Source organism: Camellia sinensis, chromosome 5 (genome assembly GCF_055761805.1).
Source record: "Camellia sinensis isolate YWXY chromosome 5, ASM5576180v1, whole genome shotgun sequence".
Lineage (NCBI taxonomy): Eukaryota > Viridiplantae > Streptophyta > Magnoliopsida > Ericales > Theaceae > Camellia > Camellia sinensis.
In genome coordinates, this window is record NC_138965.1 from 183102336 (window position 1) to 183124814 (window position 22479).

General features: G+C 33.5%; 1 protein-coding gene across 12 annotated transcripts; it reads left to right on the top strand.

The window, feature by feature from the left end:
- The first annotated feature begins 842 nt into the window (after positions 1 to 842).
- On the top strand, positions 843 to 18658 carry LOC114264650 (uncharacterized). 12 transcript variants are annotated; one of them, XM_082870663.1, is made up of 10 exons: positions 859 to 1019; positions 2206 to 2261; positions 2360 to 2474; positions 2547 to 2628; positions 5206 to 6971; positions 7593 to 9184; positions 9443 to 9573; positions 9676 to 10529; positions 13463 to 13575; positions 18014 to 18658. In XM_082870663.1, exons 5-10 carry the CDS (start codon positions 5370 to 5372, stop codon positions 18345 to 18347), a joined length of 4626 nt encoding a protein of 1541 aa, XP_082726789.1. In that variant the 5' UTR covers positions 859 to 1019; positions 2206 to 2261; positions 2360 to 2474; positions 2547 to 2628; positions 5206 to 5369; the 3' UTR covers positions 18348 to 18658. The 12 variants fall into 12 exon arrangements, with proteins under 12 accessions (XP_082726785.1, XP_082726789.1, XP_082726791.1 ...); XM_082870665.1 differs by lacking the exon at positions 2547 to 2628 and adding an exon at positions 4984 to 5058; XM_082870662.1 differs by adding an exon at positions 4980 to 5058 and having other exon boundaries at positions 870 to 1019; positions 2360 to 2628.
- Positions 18659 to 22479: the final 3821 nt, after the last annotated feature.

A 22479-nucleotide genomic window follows, 5' to 3' on the forward strand; every position in this document is an offset into this window, starting at 1 on the left:
ATTATTAAAAATTAGTTTACTTACAATATTGACATTACTACATTATTCTTGTGAATCTTTTTGTATAAATTTTATGCGTGCATAGAGTTTTTCAAAATAAAATATTTTATAGCACAATAAATAAGTTTGAATAAAAAAATAATTTACAAACTTAATAAATTCAATCGATAATTTAAAAATTAACTGGACTTTAATTTATATATTTTAGGAGTAGACTCAATTAATAATTTATGAACTAAGTAGATAATTCGATAATAATTTAAAAATAAAAATGAAATAAATCCAAAATTTTTTCCTTTCATTTTTCATGACGAATTTATTCACAAAATTAAAAATCCATTTTCCCTCTCATGTTGAGAACCTCTATTAGTCCGGGTTTCTCCAACCAAACATAGGTTTAGAGCTCGTTGGGAAAGTAATTATTTCAATTAATTTTTTACAAAAATAGGTGAAAAATAAAAAAGAGATGTGATTGGATATGACTTTTTGATTAGAAAAATATTTGAGACATCTAATTTATCACCTCTAATGATGTGTCTGATAAGTATCAAATTTTGATTTCTCAAATATTCTATCATATGAGATCTAATCTCAATACTACATTATTAAAAATGAGTTATGAATAATAAATTAAAAGATATAGCATTATTATTTTGATTATTTTGGCTATAAATCCACCATCCCAAACTGGGCCGACTCACACACAGCGGCCGTATTTGTTCGGTCCACTTCACATGATGGTCCGGATCAACTTAAAGCGGCATCGACTCGCCCCGAAACCAGGTCGGTTAGCTTTGGTTAGTCCGGCCATGATCTACTGACCCATATTTTGTTTGCATACCAGATAGCCGGTCCAATAGGGTTTACTGTAAAACTAGGGTTTAGTTCAAGTATACCAGAGACAGAGAGAGAGAGAGAGAGAGAGTTTGAGATCTCCAAACATTGAAGACCTTGCCGCCAAATCGTTGCACCTCCTTCAGTGTTATCTGCAATTCCCACCATCTCAACTTTGCCTCAAGGTCTCTCTCTCTCTCTCTCTCTCTCTCTACCCTAGACTTAAACCCCCTTCTGGATCTTGAATTTGATAAAGTAAGGGAAATCAAATGTGAGTAAGTTGTATTGTTGTTACATGTTTGTTTGTTTGATTTGGTTCCATTCTCATGTTAACTCTCTGCTTGTGAAAATCCAATCTTTATATCTGGAATGGAATGTGAGGTCTAACAATTGTTTTATGTTAATAAAATTCAATGAAATTCTCCATGGTTCTTTGAAATATTGCAGTTTCATTCGTTTGGCAACTCAATCTTTTAGCCTATATGTCAAAACGTCACTAAAAAAACCAATGGCTTATATAAAAAATTAAAGATTTATTTTTCTCTCTATTTTTACTTTTTACACAAAATTTCGTAAAAATTTAAAAAGTCATTTCGAATATACTGATTTTTTTACCTCATATTTTAGTTAAAAAGTAAAAAATTTACTAAAATAGCATGTTGTTAAAGGAGACCTAGTTTTTAGAACTTTGGAGAGTGACTTGACTCTTGACCACTTTCTTGGACTACATTGCTAGCTCTACATATTTGTTTGATTTGGTTCAATTTGTACCTTGTTGGGGGTTGATGTTGCTGCTTTTGTTGTGAGTATGACACGTTTGCAACCATGTCAACACTAAGTGCTTATGTGGCATGTCATGAAAAATAGCATTTTTAATTTTTTATTTTATTTTATGTACATAGTATTTTTTCTTTTGAAAATCAGTTGAGTTAGTTTGAATGGCTACCCAAAACAAAGAGTTTTGTTGTACACACTAGCTAAAGTTGTTCGGCAAAATAAAGTGCATTTTTTTGTGTACTTAGGCAAAATGCCTAGAAGTGTTCGAGTTGGCATCATCATATGGTGGTTGATAGACTGAGATTGGCCATCTGATGCTAAAGTTCATTGTTGTTGTTTGAGTCATTTTTCTCTCTTTCCTTCCACTTTCTTGGAAACCAATCCCTAAATTGCTGTCTTTTTCTTTGGTGTTTGGCTCACGAAAACGTTGAAAAGAAAGAAAATGAAGGAATGAGTGGAGTTTTTTCTGCTCTTTGTTCCTCACTTTTTCCAAGGAACTAAACGGAACCCGTACCTCTTTCTACTTCTCAATCGCTCTGTATTCATGTATATACTGGTGTCTTAACTTAATTGTTTTCCTGTGCTTTTTTGCAGCAATGGAGGCAGAGGTATTGGCGAAACCTCAGGCTGTGAATCCATGCTGTGTTGCGGTGTTGATTTATTTTCAATTTTAGTGATACCATTTTTTTTTTGGATGCAAAACTTGAATCTTATCGATTTTTTAATAATGTGTGTTTCGTATATGCAGTTGAAAGAGAAATACTCAAAGTTGGAAGCCTCACGGAATGCTCTTCGACAAGGTGTAAAGATCCAAAATGAACTCATTGATAAACTTCAAAAGGAGAGCCTCAATTTTAAGAAAGGTAAAACCAAAGACAAATGTGTTTTTGCGGCATTGGCTTTTTTCAGTTGGTTGATGGTAAACAAGAATTTAGTAGAAGGAAAAGAAGAGTACGAGATGTTTGAGAAAGCAAGGAATGGAAAACTGAGAGAAATGCCTAGAGAAATTAAAAAAGAGTAAGGTCTATATCTCAATTAGCTCACAAACTTTAACTGATTTCTCTCGATAGGTAGCCCCACATTTATGCTTTATTTGGTTTATGGATTTGTTGAGGCAAAAAGAGAAGAAAATACAAAGGAAATCTTTATTCCTTGTTTGCATACCATAAAACTAATGATGAATAGTCAATATGATTGAAGTATGTGGAAATTTTTTTAATTTCTTTCTAGATATCATTTCTTCTCTTTTTCATGATTTCATAAAATAAGTTTTAATTTGTTGTTTTACAAATTAGGGGTATAACCATGAAGGAAAATAGGTTTTTCTTTTCTCTTAGCAATTCCAAGTTCTGAACAAAGCCTTAGTGGAACAGTCCATCTCAAATTACGTCAGCCACCTTGAACTTTTTCAAGGAAATACCTCTTGAAATTAAGTTCATACCTAAGGCTCCTGCTTACAGTCAGGTTTGGGAGAGATAGTGGGCAGGTAGGCTTACCCCACTTTTTTTGTGGAGCTGCTAATTCACCATAGCTCTAGGGTGGATAGCATTTGTTATTGCACCAGCTCATGATCTGTAAAGGCCACATGAAATCAAGAATCTAAATTTGGAGGTGCAAAAATATAACCCTCCACCTACTGTTGAGGTGTCCTCAAATTTCACGAGATCATTACAACTATAAGGTACAATGTTCATCCTTTAAGATGACCTTTGCGTGCTCCAACCATTATTGTTCAATCTGCTACTTGCGCAAATCTGTAGAACCTCTGTTTTTCTAGCTTCGTGATGGTTCCATAGGAAAACAAAAGTTTTTCTGCTTATATTATAGGGTGAATTACACTAACAGTCCCTATAATTTAGGGGCTCGTGTTATTTTGCTCCCAAACTTTTCAATTGTGACACATTTGACTCTGAATTTTGAATCTTGTTCCAAATAAGGACAATTGAAGATACCATTGCTCAATTTCAAAGGCAAAGTCGTCATTTAACAAAAATAAATGTCAAGAAAATATTTTTTAATTTTTAAAAATAATTTCTACTCACCAAAGACAAAATTATGTAAAATTGATAAATTTTTTAGACATTTATTTATTTTTTTTACCAAATTAATTTTTATTATGTGTTTGGATGATAATCATGTAATGGGTAGTTGTTAGACTTTTAATGTGTGATCGATATATTCAATATGTGAAATGTTTTTAATATCGGTTTTTTTGATTTAATGGATTGATTTAATAATGATATCAAAATTGTTGCCATATTTGACTTTTGAAAAAATAGAAACTAATTTAATGAAAATAAAAACAACCACCCATTACATGATCATCATCCAAACACATAATAAAAATTAATTTAGTAAAAAAAAAAAAGGACAAATTATATATAGCCCCCTCGAGATTTAGCAAAATTACAGATATCCCCCTGAGGTTTGAGAAATTACAGATACCTCCCTGAAGGTTATATTTGCAGAATAAATAAGAGGGCAAATTGTTTTGAAAATATAAACCTCAGGGAGTAATTTGTTATGAAAATATAAACCTTAGGGGGGTATTTGTAATTTCCGAAACCTCAGAGGTAGCTGTAATTTAGCTAAATCTCGAGGGAGGTATATGTAATTTGTCCCAAAAAAAAAAATGTCTAAAAGATTTATTAATCTTACATAATTTTATCTTTAGTAGGTAGAAATAATTTCTAAAAATTCAAAAATATTTTTTAACATTTATTTTTGTCAAATTAGTTTATATTTTATCAAATTGACAACTTTGCCCTTGAAATTGAGCAATGATATCTTTAATTGTCCTTATTTGGAACAAGATTCAAAATTTAAAGTTAAATGTGTCACAATTGAAGAGTCAGGAACCAAAATAACACAAGGCCCAAACTATAGGGACCGTTAGTGTAATTTGCCCTATATTATATACATGTGTGTGTATGTGTGTGTGCACGTGCAATAAGATTTTTAATTAGAGTGTTAGTTAGTGTACGTAAAATTATTCATAAAATAACTCAGATAGTACGCTAATGTGCATGTCTCATGCTTGATGTAAATTCAATGAGTTTTTATAATTGTCAAATGCATATAGTGGTGCACATCCGTAGAAAAAGCTTCATCCATAGTAATTGGTGGGTAACATTGACTTCCACCTGATCTTGCCTAAAAACCTTTGTATTTATTTTCTGATGATTTCCAGTGTTCTGTTTCATCTTTAAGGGGAAAAAACCAAAAAAAAAAAAACTGCCGTCTCACCTGTCTCTTTGTAATGTTATCTATCCTCTTAAGTCACATAAACTAAGACAATTGAGATAAGTTCTTGCTGTGACATGTTGCGTACATAATACTGATGCCCACTGTGTTTTTTACATGGGAAGTTAGGAAGTACAATATGAATGGAACAGAAATGCCAATTTTGATGCAAAGAAGTGAATTCGTTAACATCCAATGAAATCTGTGAGTGTATGTATGTTGATGTTTATGCTTGGGTTTACATGTGATGTGTAAATTTACCATATTTTTGCTGATACAGAAATCGAAGTAGATTTATACTAGTAGATTAATAGCATTTTCTTTATCTTTATTGTGATATTTGTTTTCCAGCATATGAGGAGGAGAGGGTGCGGGCTGATGCTGAAAGGCGGGAGAAAGCCAAGGAGTCAGCTATTCGAGTTTCATTGGAGAATGAGATATCCTGTCTGAAGTCTGAGATACTTTCACTGCATCAAAGAGCGGGCTCACAAGCTCAAGATGTGGATGGGGAAGTAATGCTTCTTCAAACACGTCTTTCTGAAATGGAATCAGAAATAAAACGGTTTGAGGAGCTTGTTGAGAAAGAGAGAATGGAAACAGATTCTGAGAGGAGAAAAGCTGATGCAGAGAGGAAGGAAGCTAATGAAGCACGGAAAATTGTGAAGGCAGAAAAAAGTACGGCTTCTGAAGAACGGAGACTTGCTGATATTGAACGGAAAAAGGTTGAGGAAAATCGAATTCTGTTGGAGAAGTTAAAGAGTGAAGCCGATGAAGCAAGATCAAAATTGGTTTTGGAGGCATTTAAGTATGAAGAGGCAAACAAAAGGATCGAGGCTGAAAAGCAAAAGGTGACTGAAGAGAAAAAACGTGCAGATTCAGAGAGGGCCAAAGCGGAAGAGCTAAGGAAGCTTGCAGAAATCAATCAGAAGGCAGCCATGGATGAAAAGTGTCGAGCTGATAATTTGTCTCAGCAGGTTGAAGAGCATAGACAAGGGATTCAGAGACTACAAAAGGAGATAGATGAACTTGTCTCCTTGAGAAAGGTGGTTGAGGCTCCTGATGACCTGTCTGATAAATGTATGAATGATGAAACTGCAAAAGTGAAAGGTGGGTTTCCGGCAGAAAAAAGTAGGGCTGCTGAAGAAAGGAGTCTTGCTGATATTGAACGAAAAAAGGTTGAGGAAAATCTTATTCAGTTGGAGAAGCTAAAGAGAGAAGCCGATGAATCAAGATCAAAATTGGTTTTGGAGGCATTTAAGTCTGAAGAGGCAAACAAAAAGATTGAGGCAGAAAAGCAAAAGGTGATCAAAGAGAAAAAACGTGCAGATTCAGAGATGGCCAAAGCGGAGGAGCTAAGGAAGCTTGTAGAAATGAATCAGAAGAAGGCCATGGATGAAAAGCGTCGTGCTGATTATTTGTCCCGGCAGGTGGAAGAGCATAGACAAAGGATTGGGAGATTACAAAGGGAGATAGATGACCTTGTACCCTTGAGAAAGTTAGTTGAGGCTCCTAATAAATGTATGAATGCTGAAGCTGCAAAAGTGAAAGGTGGGCATCGGACGGAGATATTAGAGAGAGAAGCTAATGAGTCAAAGTTGGTTTTGGAGTACTTGAAGTCTGAACAGGTAAACAAAAGGCTCAAGGAAGAAAAACAGAAGGTGATCAGAGAAAAAAAGCGTGCAGATTCAGAGATGAGGAAAGCAGAAGAGCAGAGAACGGTTGCAGAAACAAATGAGAAGAAGGCCATGGAAGAAAGACATCGTGCAGATCAGTTAGCTCAGCAGTTAAAGGATAATGAACAAAGGATAAAGGAACTACAGAAAGAGATATTGGAACTTGTGTCCTCCAGAAAATTGGTTGAGGCTCATGCTGTTCTGCCTGATAAAAATATGAATTCTGAAACTGCTATAATGAAGCTGCAGAGAAAAGAACTGAAGTTTAAAAAGAAGCAAGTAAAACATGCAAAAGAAGTTGCTAAGTTTGAAATATGTCGTAATAATATACTACAACAAGAACTATGTTGCTTAAGGCAGGATTTTGTTCAATTTTCGCATCGCCTGGATGTACTGAATAACTGTTTCTCACATCGGGGTGAAGGTAGTGATGACCTGGAAAAGGTTGGTTCCTCTCTCTCTCTCTCTCTCTCTCTCTCTCTCTCTCTCTCTTTTGTAAAAAAAAAAAAAATTGTTTAAACTATCTGAACACACTTAACTTGAATTACATGCTTGTTGGCTATTTGATAGGTACAATGCCATTTACTTATCAATAATAGTCTGTAGCATACAGGTTTCTAGTGTTTGTTATTGGACTATATTTTGGTTGAGTTTACTCAGAAGCAAGTTAACTGAAGTACATAGGTATTTGACTGATGGCTGTTTAGGTTATTAATCTGATAGGTGAGTAATCCAATTAGAGCTTATGCGCCTATAATTCATCAGAGACTTGCTTGTATATATGTATTTTATTAAATGTATTAGGAGATAGTTGTTTGGTTGAAGATTATAAATAATGCTATTCATTAGTAGCTGTTGTCAGTCAATTTGTGCAGCCTGAGACTATATAGCTTCAAATTTAAATACTTGAGTTATGTGTTGAGTACTTGTTCGTCCTATTTTCTGTTTTCTTTGCAAGTGATTTGTTTTCAATACCTTATGCTTTTTCCCCCTCTTCTTGAACCAGAGCATACACAAGTTTCTTCGCATGGTATATTTACTTAATTGCTTGTCCACTTTTTGCAGACTGGCAACACCTTTAATACTCCATGCTTAAACTTGAGGAGGGAACTCTTCAGTAAAAAGCGGCGCAATAATGAACTTGTAAAGCCTATTTGCACAGCTATGGATGCCTCTGATTTTATCAAGCAAACCATCGAATGTAATGCACCATCACTTCCTATTAGTGGAGGAAACTGTACTAAATGCATTTCAGGTATTGATTCTAAATCGGAGCCTCTGATTAGAGGTTCTAACAGAAAAATGTTACAGAGTTCTGCCATAAATTCCAGTACAGCATCTTTTTCTGATAGACAATTGCCGCGCTCACAGGAAAGAGGTGCTTTTTCTGTCACTGCATCAGCTAAATTGGCACAGGAGAAATCGAATTCACAACCAAACGTTTCCAGCTTGTCTGGTGAAGTTACGAAAAAGAGGTATAATGAAAATCTGGCAGTGGTGGCTGAAAACAGTGTCAGAAGTCCTATTAGCACTGATGCTGTTGGGAGGGCTGGGCATAGTAAGAAGAGAAAGAGGATCCTCGGTGCAGTTAAATCCATTGAACATTTATATTCTGAGGGTAAGGAGTGGCATCTGCGAATAGAGGAGAAGTTATCCACACTGCATGGTATGTTAAATAGTCAAATAGACAAATACTTGCAGGAGGAAAGATGTGGGGTACCTAACCTGGAATGTGATCCCTATGCCGAGCAAGTGAAGGCCCACAAGAAAAGAAAGGCATCTCCTGTAGAGGAAGTAGATCTGCAGCATTTGTGTGACTCTAATGAGCGAAAGGACAGGTTTGGAACTAGAAGCATCAAAGAAGCTAATATCTGCAACCAAACTTTCCCACCCGCCACTGATCTAAGAGGAACGGCTCATGCGTGCAAAGATGGAAATGGAATAGGTGATTCTGGTAGGAGTAGTCAAGAACATTTGGAAAGTATTAAGGAAGGGTTGGAAGGGAACTTCATGAAGTTGCTTGACTTCGATAATGCTGTTGATGAGGGATGCTACCGTAGAGCAATTGAAATGCCACTGTCACCTACCCTTCCTGTGATTGAGTTTCAAAGCAGTGTTGAAATAAATAACACTAAACATTTAGTAGATGAGTGCTTCTATGGGGGATTTTTGAGTGAAAAGGTCAATCCTGTGTCATCTTGCAGCTTTGATGTCTTCAATGTGGAGATTGACCCCAGTAAATTGAAACTTAACACTTCTGAAATTTCCCATGTTCCCTCAATAAGTAAGAATGAAGGTGTCATTCATCCTTTAAAAAATGTAACAGACAATGAAAATGGTGTGGGTAACACTGTAGATGAGGATAATGCTTGTGCACGGCAAACCTGGGACTCACGTGCAGAGTTGGGGATGCCAGATTTATATAGTCCTGGCTACAAGGGGACACATATTTCAAATCAAAGTACATCTGGACTGGCACGTGATGAGCTTCCCAGATACTGTGTTGTGTTTTCAGATACCAAGGACAGTAGCAGCATTTCTAGGATATTTCATGCAACTGGTACTATTATGGGCCACTGCTCTATGATTTCTTTTAGAGATCACTTGATGCAAAATATTATGCCTGCTCTTTTGAAGATTGAAGTTCTTCTACCTAAGTAAGTGATTCAATTATATTCAAGTTCTTAACTTTCATGTTATGACTGTCTGCTGTTTTTGAAGATTTCTATCTTAATTTAGTTATGTCTGTTAGTTAGTATTCACTCATTGCTTTTATTGCCTCTCTTGGTGAATTATTAGAAAAAGGAAGTCCTGTGTGCAACAGGATTATGAATATAGGTCTAATCTGTTTATTTCTTCTTATTTTTTTAATTTCTTTCCTTTTTTTCGTGTGTTTTTTTGTTTACTCTTTACAGGGAGAAGGCATGTGTATTCTTTTCAGTTTTACTGCACAACTTTTCCGGGATGGCTTGGGAGAATTTTGGAAAGTTATCAAGTGCAGATTCTACCTTCTTATTAGATTCCTTTGCCAGATGCTTGCACACAGGTTTCTAAAATTTGTGTGATTTTTCATTTCTATTATATTTTTTGTAGCCACCATTTTCATATTTCCCCCCTTAAAAGAACTTGCAATTTTCTTTATACACAGTGATGTCTGATGTGGAGACAAGAAGCGCTTTTACAGAATTATGCTTCTCTGGTGAATTGCTTATTCTCATTGAGGATTTTCTTCTAGAAAGAAGAGTTCTGGTTTGTAGTAATGTATCTTCGGAGTCATTGTCCAAAAGTGGTTCAATTGTCAACATCTTTCTGAATGAAGAAGAAATAATTTTGTCATATGGAATGGCTCCAACTCATCAGTTAGTGGCTGGGGCGATTGTTTTAGCATCAATATGTGCAACAATAGACCGCATTGGGTTTTTATGTGAGGCTTCATACAACATTTTCAGGATGCAAAATTTGGATACTTCTTCGACGCTGACTGTTCTTCATGTTTTTGCTCATGTGTGTGGATCTAAATATTTTAACCTTACAGATTACAGTTTGTTAATGACTGTCGTGAAATCTTTGGTAACATTTCTTGAGAAAGCAAAAGTATCCAGTGATTACATTTGCTGTATTCCACCTGCTGGTGAGGCTGAGTCAGAGTTCCTTCTGTGTACACAATGCCCATTTTCAAAGGGTGCAGTTTCCATGGATATTGTTGTTTCCCTGCTCTTTGAAAAGCTTCAGAACCATGCCTTGTCTGTTGTCGTGCACCAAGATCTGATGGAATCAGTGAATTCATTGAACACTGAACCTGATGCCCTCTCCTGCAACGAGAAAATTCAAAAAACTTCAGGTCATGAGGGAGCATTTGGTGTATTTTCTATGAACTGCAGCGGGTCTTGTTGTCTAAACAAGTTTGTGATGCCTACTACTCAATCAAACACCTCTGTTGATGAGAATCTGTGCCATTTCACTGATGTCCTCTCATTAGTGGAGCTGGCAGCATGCAAAATGGTATGCGTTCACCTTTTTGGGTTTTACTTCAAATTCTATTTCATAATCTCTTTTAGCTTGTGTTTTTGGACGACTTCCATAGCTTCCCATGTGTGACTTGATTTGGTGGTGTTCTTTGACTAGTGTGTTCAGATCTTGGTAAAGTTTCACAAGTTAAAAATCTTCAATTCAATTTAAAGTTTTTTTGAGAATTGATTGACTTTTAGAGTTTTGTTGGAAACGTGGCAGATGGCATGTTTACGCTGCTAAAAAGCATTGACACTTTTAAGAAGGTGGCGTGTCTATGTTGGACACATGTCAAATACCGACACTCGTTGGACACTTCTTGACATGTCTCGGACACATGTTCAACCATGTCTTGTTATTTTTTAATTTTTGTTAGACCCAGACACGTATTGGATACTTCGGGGGATACACATGTCCATTAATTAGGCACACATGAAACACATTACAAGTTTGAAGAAAATAACTTGGGATCCAATTATAATAGGAAAAACAATGTAGATTTATACCAATTAAACCTTCCTTCATTAGATTTTAGAAATTAGTGTTATGTTGCATTGTTTTTATTATCTTCAAATAAAAAATTCATATACATAACATATAATTAATATATTTTGCTCAAGTCCCCCACGTGAAGTTATTTTGAGGAGATTCAGGAAAGGTGGAAAAGTTATTTAGAGAAATTGTTAAATAAAAACATTTAGAAAGCTTAAGAGGAGGGGAATATGATAGTCTTGATGGAATTAGAATGTATAAATTTTATGTCGACTAAGGGAGCTTGAAATGGAATTTGCACTACAGAAGATAAAATCAAGTAAGGCATTTAGGACCAAATTATGTTCCAATTGAGACTTGTAAATGTGCTTCGGTAAGGAAGGCGAGTCTTGGTTAACAATTTTTTTTTTAATAAGAAAAAAAAAGAAAGAAAAGATTCAAATGACTTGGAAAATGTTTGATGAGTGGAGAAAAAAGATATTTTAGTACCTAAAAATTAAAATAAATGAGATGTCCAAAATTGTAACCACTAGAGAGGCATTAAATTGATGAATTATACAATGAAATTGTGAGAGAGTGATTGAACATTGCTTAGGGCTGTAACAACTGTGTCAGAGAATTAGTTTGGATTTTGTGTCTAGTAGATTAAAGAAATTAAAAATGATATATATATATATATATATATACTAAGCAGATCGATTATAAAAAGAAAAAGAAAAAGTATAGTTAGAGAAGAAGATGAGGGATCTACATATGGTTTTTATAGGTTTACAAGGGGAAAAGAAAACCTTACAATAGAATGTCCGGTTATATAATATGGTGGGTGTTAATGACAAAGGGTGTGACCAGAGAGTATATTGATATGATAAAAGACATGTATGATGTTTGTTTCAATTACTATTGCATAGGGTCAAGTTTTGAGTTATTACCTATTTGCCTTGGTTATGAATTACTTAACTAAATTCATTCAAGATGCTGTCCCTTGGTGTATTTTTTTTATTTATTTATTTTATAGATGATATTGTTCTAATAGATGAAACTAAGGAATAATGCTAAATTAGAAATTTGGAGAGAAATACTTGAGTCAAAGTGGTTTAAAATTAGTAAAAGTAAAATTGAATATATAGAATGTAAATAATAAAAGTAGAAATAATGGAGAAGTGAATATTGAAAATCAGGAGCTAACAAATAATAAATATTTTCACCACTTAGGTTTAATTATTATTAAGGATGGAAAGGTTAGAGATGATGTTATACATTGAAACAAAATAGGTTGGCTTAAGTGGAGAAATGCTTGTAGCATATTATGTGATCAATGGATATCAACAAAATTGAAAGGAGAATTCTATAGAACTGCTGTAAGGCCAACAATGCTTTATGAGACAAAATGTTAGGGCGACTAAGAAAGAAGACGTTCATAAAATGAATGTAACTCATACGAGGATGCTTTAGATGGATGTGGTGAAACTTGGAAAGATAAAATTAGAAATGAATATATTTGTGAAATAATACAAGTAACACCAATTGAATATAGGTTAAGAGAAAACAGAGCTCTGTTTGGGGTGTTGGCTTTTTGGTTGAAATAGCCAAAAAGCCAAAATACCCAATCACATCACTCTTTTTATTTTTCTGCATGTCTTTTCGTAAAAATCCATAAAGCCAACTAAAATAGTCACTTCCCAAACACCATGGCTTGGTCATTATAATGAAGACTTGTAGATGCAACGGTTAGGAAAAGTGATATGATTACCATAAATAGAAATGCTAAGGGGGATTTTTTTTTTTTTTTTTTTTGGGGGGGGGGGGGACCTAAATTGACAAGGGACGTGTTAGTAAAATTGGATATAGATTTATTTAATTTAACTAAGCATATAGTCCTTGACAGAGCAAATGACGAAAAAGGATTGATGTAGCCGATTCCACTTGATGGGGACTCATGGTTTAGATTGGTTTGGTTTGATTATGGTTTATTTATTTTTTTACACATTTTAAAGTTTTATATCATTTTGCAAACCAATTAACTAATGTCAATTGATTATACCCAAATTATTTTAGGAGCATTATCTTTATGACATGAGTTTGCTATCAATTTGAATTTTTTTTTTTTGTGTGGCATTTATTGTTATATTTTTTAAATATTGATATGAACCTTGAATATTAAGGAAGTCTGTTTCTTTTTCTTTTGGCCCCTTGTTTTGAATAGTTTGAATATAGTACTAGAGCTTCTGTAAAATGGGAAATAGATTTGGACTATTCATGTTATGAAAATTTTTATGACTGTACTATCACTTGCAAGTTGCAAAGATGTTTAATTTAAATATACCCTTTCCTTTTTCCTTTTCTTTCAAATATGTTTTATATTTTACTGCTTTTTCTTCAGCAAGATTCTGAGAACTGTTCTCTGACTTCTTTGTACTTCTTTTCTTGATTTGCAGAGCTGGGATTGGACGTGCAACAACATTCTCTATCAGATGTTGAAATTGTTGGAATCATGTATCCTAGAGAACTTTTCCACTGTTACTATTATTCTTCTTGGTAAACTGGGAAGGTAAGGATATGATTGCTTCAGTTTTGGAATAATATTAATCTTATTATTGACTAATGCATCTTCTTTTTAGGCACCGTGTCAACTTGATATTCTAGTGTGGGGTTGTGGCACTTAATACTGTTGGTTGAAGCCTTGAGATAAAATTAAGAGGAACTGTGGTTTAGGATCTTGTTGACTGTGTTTTGTCATTATGGTTTGGTTAATGTGCTTTATCTTGGAACTTAATAATATTTTTTGTTGCTGTTCAAAAAAAAAAAAAAAATGTTTTATCTTGGAAACAGTTGGAGGATAATAATATGCCGTGCAATATCAATTTGCTTGATAATTAGCATAAATTCACTAGTTACATGCAAGAGGATGTCCCATTTGGGGTTTGAGTTGTACTTATTTTGAGAAATTATGGACTTGGGGCAACATCTCCACCGTAAAAGGCATAAACCTAACACAAAATCACATGTTGTTACTGATCAACCCACCTCTTCACATATCGTTGTAATGGTGCTGAATCTTTTGTTGCTTTCAATACCTAAAGTCAGGATCTAGGCTGTCTTTGTCTTTCTCTATACCAAATAAGGCTACATCTCATGGTCGGGCTTGGTGGCTTTTAATCGGGCTTTATTGGGCAAGTGGTTGTGGCGCTTTGTGGGGGAACGGGAGAGGCTATGGAGGAGGGTGGTGGTGGCTAAGTATGGGAAGGCCCAAGGGGGTTGGTGCTTGAAGAGGGTGGTTCAATCTCATGGTCGGGGTTTGTGAAAAGGATTTGGTTAGGGAGGGTGTTTTGGGAAAGGGTTCGGTTCCAAGTGGGGGTTGGAGATCAAGTTTGCTTTTGGCAAGATTGGTGGTGTGATGGTTTGTCTTTGGCGGTCATGTTCTTGCTCATTTATGCTATTGCTGTTAATGCAGAGGAGTTAGTTGCTTCGGTTAGAGTGAAGCAAGGGGATTCAGTTGTTTGGAATGTCCGTTTACGTTGTGATGTTCAGGATTGGGAGCTCGACTACTTGGTGGATTTTCGGATGTCCAAAGGTGTTTTCTTTGTTTCTTCTTTTTATGGGGTGCTTGTAGGGGGTGTTGTTAGTGTGTTCCTTCCAAGCTTGCTTTCTCTGTTTGGACAGCTGCTTTGGGTTGTATCCTTACTATTGATAATTTGATTCGGCATCGACATGTGTTGGTGAATTAGTGTTGTATGTGTTGCAGGAATGCGGAAACGGTGGATTATTTGTTTCTTCCATGCTCGGTTGCGTCTAGACTTTGGAATTATATTGTTGCTTTGTTTGGCTTAGTTTGGGTGCAACCGGGGTCTCTTTAGGGGGTGTTACAGAGTTGGGGTGGGGCTAGAGTGGGGAAGAGGCGCCGGAAGGCTTAGGTGCTTGCTTCCCATTGTTTGCTTTGATTGATCTGGTTAAAACGTAATAGGCGAGTGTTTCAGGATGTGTCACTCTGTCTCTTGGTTAGACTGTAGCTTGTTGTTGGTGTTGCATAGTTGGGTTACGGGTATAGTTGAGCCAAATGTTTTGGTCTTCGTAGATTTTGTAGAGGATTTGATTAGTTAGTCTTGTTTTAGTCCCCTACCTGGGCTGCATCTTTGTATTCTTTGCATTGTTTTGATGCTATCTAATAAAATCTGATTATTTATCAAAAATAAATAAAAATAAGGCTACGTCTCAACAACAAAAAGCATTCCACCTTCTCATAATTTGCATATGGTGTTTTTAAACAAGATGAATCCGCAAATATACGCGTAGATTTAAGAGGAATTGGGAATAAAGAAGAGATAGCAGGAAATGATATCAAGTAGATGTAGAGCCATATTACAGGACATATGAATAGACAAGTGAATTTTGTTGATATTGTGGGCCTGAAGTATATAGCCATTGACAGAGCGGAATGGAGAAAAAGAATTCGATTGAGAGGCATGAGGCTTGGTTTGGTATTGTTGGCCTTAGGCTTTCTGATTTATGAATTATACTATTTAGTGATCAGTAGATTGAACAATTTATTGATTACTATTGGGATAGGATGTAGAGATATGCTTTGTAATGATAAATTAAGAGACTAGAATTTAGAACATAATGCAAATTTTAGAAGTTAAAAGAGTATGGATGAATAAAGGGAAAGTATGATGTGGCACCATGAGAAGATGATGTAGCAATTGATGTATTTTAGTCATTGGCGCTTTATTAGGATTCTTTAGAATACTGCAGAATTTCTGTGACTTGTTTGGTATCATTTTTAATTCCCTACAATTGAAAATTGGGAAAATGAAAACACTGATAACAAGTTTTATGGAGCTGTTTTTGGAAACTATTTTTGAGAGACTTTCCTCACGACAGCTCGTTTACAAAAATTTGGATCATTAAGAAAAATGATTCAGAATTGATTATTTATCCAAACTCCACATCATTTTCATTTCTGAAAATTTTGGAAAATGAAGGACTGGAAATGATGACAAAAACAATGAAAATGACACCAAACAAGCTTATGTTTTGATGTTCAAGGTTTTAGAATTGATAAACTAACTTGAACATGATATGTTCTATAGGATCGTACCTTAATATCTTTGGGTTCTAAGGAGAAAAGTTGAAAAGTTTTAGAATTGACTAGGGTCCTGTATTTTTACCATTGGTTATTAAGTTAAGTCTCAAATAGGGAGGTGTAGTGTCCAAGTTTCTTTTGGGAGATGTATCTCTTAACCAGGGAAAATAAATAAAAAAGAGAAAAAAAAGGAAAGAAAGCTACATCGTGTAATAATACTGTGTAGGATTGGCTTATCTTTGAGAAGGTAATTATGCATCATTGGAATTGGAAATTATGATGAATTTTTTAATATGTAAGAGGTCAAGATTTCAAAAACTTTTGTGGTTTCTGTCCTTTTTTTTCTTCTTGCCATATGTTTATGTTTGAGAAGCAACAGTTGTGTTCCCCTTCCTTCTGTTCTCATTCTTTTCTTTCACTTTTATTCAGTGATCTAGATGCATGGAAGTTGCATTTTGCTCTCCCTCCCCTAGCTTCTCTCTTTCTTTCTTCCCCTTGCCCCAGAGTTTCTCCCTCGTCTCATCACATTGCAGTGTTGGTCCTAGTTTAAGACCTAGCCTTTAGCATTATTTGCACTGAGTAGCTGCCCTCGGATATGAATATACGTCATTACACTTGTTAAGTGCACAAAGCAATGCTGCTTTTGTTTTTCATCACCTATTAAAAACAGCACAATTTAGTCACCGACAATTGTTCTAAGAACTAGATGTGTGAGTCACGTTTCATTGCTTATACCTATCAAAATTGGTGAATTTCCAAACAAGCTGAATAGAAGCATTACTTCTCTAGCTAAGGGTCTTCTGAAGTCATGTTGGAATAAGGATGTTCAGATGGATTAGTGGCAAGGTGTGGACAAGATTCAGTTTAGATTCTATGCCCATGTTTATACATACCAGTAGTGGAACCAGATTTTAGTGATACTGTAAGATGATCCTTCTTAGGACACACTATTGTTTTCTGGAATGACTAAAGGATGGCCACATCGGTGTGGATTGAGCTAGTTATGAAGGCAAATTGTTAAATGTGAACTATGGCCCTAGATGGAGCAAAAATATTAAAATTGCCAAGTTTTGCTCCAAAATAGTTGAGGCAAGGTTTTTATTATGTTGATTTTTTGTTGAGAATTTTTTATTTTTAAATGTTACAGATGAATCCCTCGTAATCAAAGCTAAGACTTGAATGTTACATATGAATCCCTTAAATGTTACATATGAATCCCTTAACTGCTTGTGCCAAGGCCTAGGCGCGTGTTGGTTTTAATTTATTAATTCAAGAAGAAATTTGTGGAATGATAATGTTGAGATTGATTAGTTATATGACATGGAAGGTTTTGGTTCAGATAGTGGTAATGATTTTGTGTAATGAAGACCAGTTGCAATAATGTGGAATAACATTCAAGGACAATACTTCCCAGCCCAATATTGTTGTTGGAAGGACTAAAAAATAATCACATAGATATGGGTTGAGGTAATTGTTTAAGATTTGTTCACTGAGAATTTTTGTGAACTATGGCCCTATGCAGAACAAAAATAGTAAAAAGTTGCTGGTTGGCTACATCCAGATACTTCAGACTAGGACTGTCTAGGTGAAAATTTTTCCATTTTTTTTTTTGTATAGAGTTTTCTTGCATGTTTTGAGTTTATGTATGCTTTTCTGTGTCCTGATACCTTGGCTCTAATGGTAATGTCACAATGGTAAAAGGTTGCAGTGCAATTATGGTACCTTTGCTTGGAATCTTGCGCAGTTAAAAATAAAAAAATAAAAAACACAAACCTTCCATTTTATGATTACTGCATATTGTTTTGGGGCCAAGTTTTTGGTGCTTTTACTTGCCTGAATTCAACTTATTATAGTTAATTTACCCTGTAAAAGAAACTATTTGCTTAACTATGTTGTGTTTATACAGGCTTGGAGTTGATGCTAATGGTTATGGAAACAAGGGTGTTGAAAACCTGAAAAGCAGATTGTCTGCTTTTCTGTGCCAGAGCTCTTCAAGGAAATTGGGCATGCCTAGTCAAATTGCTACCGTAAATGCTTTACTTGGTCTCCTTCCTCTTAATTTTGAAGAAATTATTAAGTGTAGTGTTGCAGAGCTGCTTCCAGCAGCAATAAGTCAATCTGATCCTGCTGATTGTACAATAAGAAAGTGGTTCTCTATGCTGAGCAGCGAGCAACAGTCCTTGTCATTCAGCCTTCTCCAGTCTTCTGGTGTTCAGAGCCTGCATCATATAACTGAATAGGATGACGTTCATCGCTGTGAGTGTAATCTGGCCGCCCAGGTTTGAATTGGGCCCGGGACCTTGTCATCATAATATGTTACATCATTTCATTTGTTGTACATAGCCAGAATGAGATTTAAGAATGGAATTTTTTTATGAATTCGCCATTAGTACTAGGCATGCATGTAGTTGTGCATGTGTTGAGAATAGAAATACAAGAAGAGGTTTTTCTGATGATGCTGAAAGATAATTTTGTTTTAATTGTAATATCTTTTGCAGCAAAGTTGGGAGTTATGAACGATGACTTAACCTGTTCACCTTGCCTTGTCTCACTTGTTATCCGTGGTCGTGGTTGCCGATGCTGTTTTGTTTTATTGTTTTTCATAGTTGCCAAAATAGGAAGTATGAAACTAATTTTGGAAACTTGGCCAAAAAGTATATGGGGAATATGTCAATGATTTTTAAAATTATGAGTTGTATGCTTAATTACATGTTTTTAAAACTTATTTCTAATTATATGTTTGAAGAAGTGTTTTTAAAGTGGTAATAGTTCTGAGAATTGGCTATGTGCCAGGTTGAAATGTTTGTTATAAATCTCTCAAATCTCTCAAAGCACATCCATAAAATTTTCTTGAAAAGTAAGTTTTACAGTGCTTACTGTTAGTTTTCTTTTAATGTTTATCAAAAGTATCCGAATTTTTTTCCTTATACATATCGCATTATATATATATATATATATCAATCAATCACTTTTATTTTTATAATTATATATTTAATTAAAAAAATATTTTTAAATATATAATGTTTTTTATTTTATAAAAAAAATTAAAAAATCACTGACAGTCAAATTTCCAAACGAGTGAGAAGCACTCAAACTGAGTGCATTGATGATAGGAATATAGAAATTAAATATAGAATAAGATACAATTCTCTCACAAGGGGTAAGTTTCAATTGTGAGTTCTACACGTGTGTCCCACTCCTTATGAGAGGATTGTATTTCATTCTGTGTTTAATTTCTGTACATATAGACTGAGAGAGGTGGTGGTCGAGGTGATTCAGTGAATGGTGGTAGTGTGAGGCTTTTGGAGAAAATGTTGGAGAGAGAGAATTAATTAGTAGAACATGATAGTTAAAAAAGAAAAAGAAAAAGAAAAAGATTGCCTTAATTTTAAATGTAACTTGAAAAAACCATTTTTTTTAATATTTAAAAGTTTGTAAAACATTTTAAAATGGAAGAAAACAGTCTAATTCATATACAAAATTATATATACATTTTTTCCTAAATACGTGTAATTATTGTAGAATATTATTGATAATATTTGTGACACTTGCTTATGGCAAAAAAAAAGAAAAAAAAAAAGAAAAGAAAAATTCAAAATTGATAAAATCCAACCTAAGATTGACTAGTTGACAAAAAAACAAAATAATTGTTTTTAAATGAACTTAAAAAATAAAATATTTGTGAATAAATTTAATAAGAATTCAATAAATATAAAAAAGTATACTTAATTATATATATATATATATATATATTTGTATTCAGTCAAAAATTGATTAAGATATTAAAATAATTCACCAAACATTAAAAAATATGAATTAAAAATTTAAATTTATTTGTAAAAATTACAAAACCAAACACAGTGTAGAGTTTTGGAAGTGGAGACCGATTGGCTTGCGAGAAAATGGCTGAGAAAACTTTTAAAACTGGGTTTTCTAAGATATAACTCCACAGATGAACTTTATTTGCATCCCTTTTACACTCTTTCACATATGAAATGAAAACAAACTAATACAAAATTCATATAATTCAGAAATCATGAAATAAAAAAATAAAAAAAAAAATTACAAATGAAAGGTATTTAATGACAAACAGATTTTCTAAATTTAAACAAGAAATAAATATGAAATCTGTACTGTAAACAAAAATCTATAAACTAATTCTATTTTTTTTGGGTGAATTAAATAGTTCCTATATTTTGGTCTTTGTAATTTTAATTTGCTCAATTTTGATTTTGAATTTATAATTTTATCTTAATTTGATCTAATTAATTACTACTGCTATTATTTTCTTTTATGAAAAATGTGTACGAGAGCAACATGTGTCATATTTTTAGAAATAAAATTATAAACTTGATCAATTTAGTGAGTTAATCACAACTAGCTCTGTAATAATTTTTTTTATCAAAAGCTTTAACGAGGTTATCAATTGAATTAAATTGACACAAAGTTTACAATTAAGGATTAAAATTGAGCAAATTAAAAGTGTAGGAATCAAAATGACATAATTGGTAAAATGTAGGGAATATCAGCATAATTAACTTTTTCTTTTTCAAAAAAATAGAAAGAAATTCTAATTCAACCAACAAACTGATAATCGTAATCACATATTTATCAACAAAAAACAAATTGTCAAACCATTTCTTTCACTTTCATTCATTGTTAACAATTGCCTATCTCTATCTTACACTAAGCTAGGAGATTAACAAATTATAAAGCCGGAAAAATGGATAAGGGATAAAGAAGTTAGGAAAACCGTCTTTCTCTAATAATAATTTAGTTCCGGAGATAAGTAGAAATCACAATTTGATAAAATAGTTTGAATCTATGTTAAATTGGTAGGTATACATAGGATCAATAATGACAGTCGTTTCAGCATGTTAAGCATATCTATGTATCCAGGATTGAAAATTCGTTAATGATATATTTTTCCTACCTATCATATGCCATGTCTTCCATCTCATTCTAATATGTGATATTAATTCAATTACGTATCAATTATATTTAGAAACAAATCTACTTTTATCAAAAGTGAATATATAATACTAATTCACTAACGTATCAATTATATTTAAAAACAAATCTACTTTTAAATGTTCAAACAATATAATCCGATGGTCGCAATTTTCTTATGCAATCACGTTATCCTATTAAAGGAAGAAAACTTATTCAAGCAAATCACATTAATGCAACAAACACGTTCTAAAATGACAGACATCTACTCCACAGGATAGAACGATCAAATCATAAAAAGAAAACACTTCAATCTATGTGCTTGGCAAACCAACCACTCATTAATTTATTATGAATACAAGAAAATTCAATGAATAAAATGATAGAAGAGGGACTTTGACGAATAAGTTGCACACAGAAGAGCAGATACAATTGCTCTAGAAAAGAAGTAGTAACTGAGTTTAATTTTATATAAAAAAAATTAAATATTTAATTTAATTTCTCCAAAAAATAATTTACTATTCTTTTAACCAAAGTTCAACTAGTTATCTTTATAGTTAATTTCTCATTCACTTCTTAATGATTTTTAACCTTGTATGATAAAAACATTATATTGGTTAATTACTTATAATAATTAAGAATTTAAATGCTTAACCAATATAATGTTATTATCATACAAAGTTAATTTTTATAAGAAATGAGATTTTATGTTCATTTGTTGATAATCAAGGTCAAATTGAGGAAAACATCACATAGATAAGCATGATGGGCAGACATAAAAATTTAGGCTAAGTTTCATTTACCTTTTTAAAGATTTAAAAAAAATATGATCAGTATTATATTTTTAACATAACTATACCAGTCCTTTTTAAAATTTTAATTCACATAATAGCCAAATCTTTTTTTTATTAGTAATTCGTTAATTGTATAATCAAACCAAACCAAACTGCATGAATCCTTCTTCTCCACTCGACTCTGTCCAAGGCCATTTCGTAATTCGTTAGTTGTATGATTAAAAAAAAATGATATTGTCATATCTTTTTATTAAAATATCCATATCTACTGACCACTTGCATTAGTATCGGTTTTTTTATTATTAATTTATTAAAAATGTAATTAGTGTAATTATGTTAAAAGTGGAGAGCTAGTAACTGCATTTTTTCCAAATTTCAGGAAAGGTAAAGGTAATGGTAATTTACCCTAAAATTCTCAAATTTTTTTTTTATCAACAAAAGAAATTTTATTGATGGATTGTAAAGTACAAAATACAAGGATTTTATTAATAAAGGAGAAAGTGTAAAGAGTAACACGGCAAGTATAACCATACCAACTAAACGGACACCGATACACAAGCATATCATATGCTAGCACCACACCAAGTTGGTGAGAAGCCAAGAAGACCCCAAAAAAAAAAAAACACCC

What these genes read in the sequence shown, in the direction of transcription:
- LOC114264650 (XM_082870659.1), top strand. Translation starts at nt 2,208, where the DNA reads ATGGAGGCAGAGGTATTGGCGAAACCTCAGGCTGTGAATCCATGCTGT. An exon ending in AGCTGGCAGCATGCAAAATG is followed by an intron (nt 10,530 to 13,462) that starts GTATGCGTTCAC and finishes CTTGATTTGCAG; the next exon opens with AGCTGGGATTGGACGTGCAA. An exon ending in CTTCTTGGTAAACTGGGAAG is followed by an intron (nt 13,576 to 18,013) that starts GTAAGGATATGA and finishes GTGTTTATACAG; the next exon opens with GCTTGGAGTTGATGCTAATG.